General features: G+C 36.1%; 1 protein-coding gene across 1 annotated transcript in view; it reads left to right on the forward strand.

Moving 5' to 3' along the window:
• The window catches only part of TFRC (transferrin receptor), a 28,889-nt gene extending 23,138 nt beyond the window's left edge, over positions 1–5,751 (forward strand). The window contains exons 17-19 of the mRNA XM_037147412.2: positions 587–808; positions 1,946–2,086; positions 2,741–5,751. Coding sequence (XP_037003307.2) covers positions 587–808; positions 1,946–2,086; positions 2,741–2,983 — 606 coding nt within the window. The 3' untranslated portion in view covers positions 2,984–5,751. The remainder of the gene's footprint in view (positions 1–586; positions 809–1,945; positions 2,087–2,740) is intronic.
• Positions 5,752–6,000: the final 249 nt, after the last annotated feature.

Consider the following 6,000-nt stretch of genomic DNA (forward strand, 5'->3'; position numbering starts at 1 on the left):
GTGCAGTCTGAAAGTAAAAAATTGAGGTCAGACCAAAGGATTGTTACTGTAGACAGTAGTAGGGACTAGAGCTGAACAAATAGTCACTGAAGTTGTCTAATGAAGTTCTTTTGAGCATCGAACATTCTTGTTAGAAAGGTAAAATTATATGAATGGATCAAGTGCTGCTTAATTAAGAAAAACGCAAATTTTAGTTTAAGAGTAGTAGTATTGCTTTATATTGAAAATACATTTCACCCACACTCTCTTTTTTCTTCATTAAAATGGTCCAGACTTCCCAGAGAGAAGATAACAAGGGTATAACTTGAAGGAATTTGGCTAGAAATCTGTTCTGGGTATCTGATGTAATAGAACAGGGATTCCATAGAACCTAGAAGAAAGTATCATTCTTGGAGTAGGTTAGATTAAAAGAAAGTAGCAAAAGTGTTGTCTTCTTAAAGTAATGGGTAAGGGATAAAATTGGGGTTAGGAATATATTGGAAACAAGGGAAGAATTGCAGTTATTACCTTGATGATGTAACTGGAATATGAGGCACCTACTTACTCTTCTAACCCACCTGAGCATTAACCTCACTTTGTTTTCCAGGACTTGGATTATCCTTATTTAGGTACTACCCTGGATACCTATGAGGCACTGTATGGGAGAGTCCCTGAGTTGAACAGAATGGTACGTGGAGCAGCAGAAGTGGCTGGCCAGCTCATGATTAGACTTACCCATGATGTTGAATTGAACCTGAACTATGACATGTATAATGAGGAAATACTTGAATTTGTGAGGGATATGAACCAGTTCAGAAGAGACGTAAAGGTGAGTACTAATTAAAATCAGGTTTCTATTGCTGCAATATTTAAACAGCTTGAAAAATGATGTTTAGCTGTTCCTGAGGAGAGACACGATTGGTAACCAAAATACATTTTAAAGTGAACTGAGGTATAATTTTGCTTAGAATCCATAACTCATTTGAAAGGGAAGTTGGGAGGCTATTGGTTATAGATCTAGGATAGGCCACAACAAGTATTTCAGAATCTAGAACGATGTTAAGGTGTCTGTTGTTCATGTATTCCAAGCAACCCATAACGAGCCAGGATGCAGAGGCTGTGAACATGTCAACCATGGCTTCGAATCTATGAGTTTGGACGTATATGCCACTTGGAAATGACACTGACGGAGAGCGAACACAGCCAGTAGTTAGTTAGTCTTATTTAGTGTTCATCCTATGTAGTGTTGAATGTGTGATAAAATTAAAAGTGGTTTCCAACTGTCTTAAGGCACGAATTAAGGCACAAGTCTTAATTAGTATGGCTTTCTTGAAACATTATAACTGATCAGAAACTTGTGCCTAACCATATGGAAGTAACTAAATCTAGAGCTTGTTGACCCAAAATGCTTCAAGTTTTCTCCCATAGTGAAATTGAACTGGAAATGATGATGTACTATACTACACAAGATTATATTCTTCGACTAATAGATTATGTTAAAAATTTTTTAAAGATTTTGTTTATGTTTACAGAGGGGAAGGGAGGGAAAGAGATGATGAAAGAAACATTAATTGGTTGCTTTTTGTGGCCTGGCCTGCAACCCAGGCATGTGCCCCAACCAGGAACCAACGCATGACCTTCTGGTTCACAGTCCAACACTCAGTCCACTGAGCCACACCAGCCAGGGTGCTTATGTTAAATTTTTTGATGAGGATAGTTCTCTCATGAGATTAAGAGTGATTCTTATACCATATTTTGGGCTTAAATATGAGTGTAGTGCTAATTATAGAGCTTGGAACCTCTGGTACAAGGTGCTGTAGTCTCGCTTTCTCTGGGTCTTGCACTTGTCTGGCGGTCTCCCTTTTATCAGAATCTCAGTTGCTACACTTAAATGAGAAAGGTATATAGAACAACATCCTAAGAGATGCAACACCTAACAGTGGATGCAATGTCTTTTTTGCTTCAGGAGATGGGTCTGAATCTACAGTGGCTGTATTCTGCTCGCGGAGACTTCTTTCGTGCTACTTCTAAACTCACAGCAGATTATAAGAATGCGGAGAGAACCAACAGATTTGTCATGAGGGAAATCAATGACCGTATCATGAGAGTAAGTAAACTTAGAGCAAAGGAGGAAGTGAAATATGTTAATTTTTAGTTTGTACGTCTTAACATTTCTAAAAAATACAGTAAAAATTCTAGGAGCCTAAGAATCCTTTGCTGCCTTAGAATTCACAAATTTTAACTCTTACAAAATCTAAAACCAACATCAAAATTGGAAATACAAGAGACATTTGACCTAGTATTAATTTTTTAGGCTTTAAAAACATTTTAAAACAAATGTCTCTGGGAAATACAAGAGACATTTGACCTAGTATTAACTTTTTTAGGCTTTAAAACATTTTTTAAAAACATTTTAAAGAAGAGATCATTAATAATTTTTAGCTGTCATATTCTCTATTTCTGTTGGTCTAATCCAGCCCATAACTGCTTTTATCTGTCTGCTTGGAAGAAGAAGATTCTTTTGTAGCAGAAACTTGTAAACCTCTCACATGTGTGTGCCCACCATAAAAGAAGTTCACTTTTGCAAAGGAATTGACATTTGGCTTTACACTTTTAACGTTAGAAGATTAGTAGCCCGGTTCTCAATATCCAGGGCAATTTTAACATTGAACTGGGAGAATGGCGGTTGTTTTACACTATCAGGTCCTTTCCTCACAACAAACGTAACGTTGTAAGCTCTCTTGTGTGTTTTGTCTTTTAGGTGGAATACCACTTCCTCTCACCCTATGTATCTCCAAGAGATTCTCCTTTCCGACATATCTTCTGGGGCTCTGGCTCTCACACTCTGTCAGCTTTACTAGAGCACTTAAAGCTGCGTCGAGAAAATAACAGTGCTTTCAATGAAACACTGTTGAGAAACCAGTTGGCTTTAGCAACTTGGACAATTCAGGGAGCTGCAAATGCTCTCTCTGGTGACGTTTGGGACATTGACAATGAATTTTAAATGTGATACCCAGAACTTACGGTACTTGTGACTTGTGCTGGCTGTGCTAAATTTTCAGTAGGGCTACAAATCCTAATATTGTTAAAATTCTACCCATATTATCTTGGTACTACTAGATGTTTTTAGGCAGCAACTTTTAATACAGGGTAGGTGCCTGCACTTCAAGTTAAAGTGAGTAATTATTTTAAAATGTTCATGATAGAACATTTTCTCTAGAATTTTAAGTGCTTTGTAATGGCAACTGCTTCTTTCCTGTTATTAAAAAAATGTCAGATCCAGTTACATGAACTATTGTTCTAAATCCTAATAACATGAACTGGTATCATTTGAGTAGGAAGAGGAAGGTGATATCTGTTAAAGGTTAAAAGTGGTAGCTCAGTGCGAGCCTCCATCTTCCTTTGATGCTAGATAGGAGATACCAGGTTGTTCAAAACCTTATCCTCCAAATGAGATAAATGCCTTCTTTAAGGATTTAGCTGGTTTCCACATCCCTGAATGAAACAGTTAACTTTCAGAAGAGATGGGATTTGTTTTCTTGCCAACAAGGTCTAAAGTAGAGGTCCGCTTGCTAGATAAAATGAGGTTCAGCTGTTTATTGGAGAAGTAATGCCTTAATGTGTAACCTCAAGATCATCCATGAAAAAAGGAGACCAGAAGCCAAAGACCTAGTATATATTCTTTCCCTCTGTCCCCTCTCCCATTAAACCTTGTTTAGTTTTTTCCAGGATATTTTGAAAGAGAACCAGTTTTAGGTGTTTAATATCAAACTCAAGTTTGTCAGATTTTAAAGAACACACTGCCAAATTTTGGTCAAAGTGTTAACTTTTTGAAAAAGCTTTCTATCATTTTGGCTCTGAGATATTTATTGTTTATTTATCAGTGACAGAGTTCACTATAAATGGTGTTTTTTTTTTATAGAAGATAATTATCGGAAGCAGTGCCTTCCATAATTATGACAGTTATACTGTCGTCTTTTTTTTTTTTTTAAATAAAAGCAGCATCTGCTAATAAAAACCCAACAGATACTGGAAGTTTTGCATTATAATGGTCAATACTTGAGGGTTTTAGAACAGCCTCAAATAAAAATTTTAAAGCCATTAGAAAATAACTGAATTTAATTGGGATTGCTAATCAAGTTAGACTTCTATTTAGCCAAGTAGATAAAAATGATAGTTTTCCTAAATGCAGTGATTTGTGACCAAGTTATGAATTAATGTCACTCAGGCTGTGGTAGTACTCACATGCAAAATTTAACAGCTCATTTTATCCAAGGTGTAACTTTAATTTTGCAAAATTTCCAGTACCTTTGTCACATGCCTAACTCACATTATCGGGAGCAGTGTCTTCCATAATGTATAAAGAACAAGGTAGTTTTTGCCTACCACAGTGTCTATATCGGAGACAGCGATCTCCATATGTTACACTAAGGGTGTACATAATTATCGGGAACAGTGTTTCCCATAATTTTCTTCATGCAATGACATCTTCAAAGCTTGAAGATCGTTAGTATCTAACATGTATTTCTAGCTCCCTATAATTCTCTATCTTCTCGTTTTAGTTGCAGAAACATTTTGTGGTCATTAAACATTTGGTGGGTAAATTCAACCACAGTAACATAAAATTACTTCAGGATTTTTTTTTTTGGCTCAAGTTTGTTTTTAAACCTGATGTAGTGTTTTGTTATATTTGTGGTTTCTCTGGGTCTTCTGTTTATCAGGATAGTAGCATACATTTATAATGTTTGCTACTGACAAGTGAATATAACTTTATTCCCTATGTGCATGTTATCTCCTATAGCCTTAGTTAATACAAGTTTAAATCCAGAACTGACCTTTTAGCATAAATTAGGGGAAACTAGTATAGGATGTCTGGGGGGAGGGAGAATGAGCGGTGTGGGCAGTTGAAGCTTGCAAAAGGATCTTTGCTCGTGTCTACCTACCTTAACTTATGGTGACCATGAGTTAAGTGGAGATGTGAACAAATAAGTTTGAGGCCACAGGAGGGAAGACTTGGTTTTCTATTTAACCTGATAATCAGCTGTTTGGTGGACAGCTGATTCAATACTGTCACCTAAGAAAAAGTCCATAAGGCCTCTTAAGGTTCTTTAAACTTAGTGACACTTACCTAAGTTAAAACGGATCTAGATTATTACAGCCTCACTGAATTGTTTCACTACTCAGTCTGTTTAGTCTTCACAGTGTTTCATCTTCTTCAATATTTAGCGTAGCTAAGTAAAAAGGTCAGAGCTGGGATTCCCAGTTTGAGTATTATGCTTTATCATACTTTAATAAAAGCTCAGTGACTTCAGGTGTAATATGAATAATGGGCATACATTTTACAGCAGTAAGTCTCTTCAAAAAACTCCCTTCTATGGTTAAGGTTGAGTTATTTCCAATCAAACAAGCCAATAAGTAGTAAGAGGCTTACTATTTCGGAATGAAAAATATATATATATGACTTATGTATATCTGCTGTTTTTCACTTTTTTCTGGATATAGAAGTCATGTGCATTTTGAAGATGAAGGATAAAATGAGTGAGGTCTGTCGTGACTCCCTATTCTAGAACTTGCACAATCTTTACTGTGTCTCCTCTTTGACTGTTCTTGAAATTTTAATTGGCTAAAGGTGACGTATTAATTAAACATCTCAACCTACTGCTCAGCTATATGTTTGTAAATAAATGATATGCCCTTCTAATTGTAGACAAGCTGGTATGTGCAAAAATGTGGAGATTCTTATCTGATCTAATAAAATGCTTGAACACTGAACTGTCGTTTTTTAAAATATGTTTTATTGATTATGCTATTACAGTTGTCCCATTTCCCCCCTTTAGTCCATGTCCATGTGTCATAAGTTGTTTTGTTTGCTTAGTTTGCTTTTAAGTGTGGTTGTTAATAATTGTGAGTTTGCTGTCATTTGACTGCACATGTTTTTTATTTTCTTTTTCTTACATAGGTCCCTTTAATTTTCATAGAATAAGGGCATCGTGATGATGAACTCCTTGAACTTGACCTTAT

The sequence above is a fragment of the Artibeus jamaicensis genome, unplaced genomic scaffold, assembly GCF_021234435.1.
Source record: "Artibeus jamaicensis isolate MK-2021 breed Jamaican fruit bat unplaced genomic scaffold, CSHL_Jam_final contig_793, whole genome shotgun sequence".
Taxonomy (NCBI): domain Eukaryota; kingdom Metazoa; phylum Chordata; class Mammalia; order Chiroptera; family Phyllostomidae; genus Artibeus; species Artibeus jamaicensis.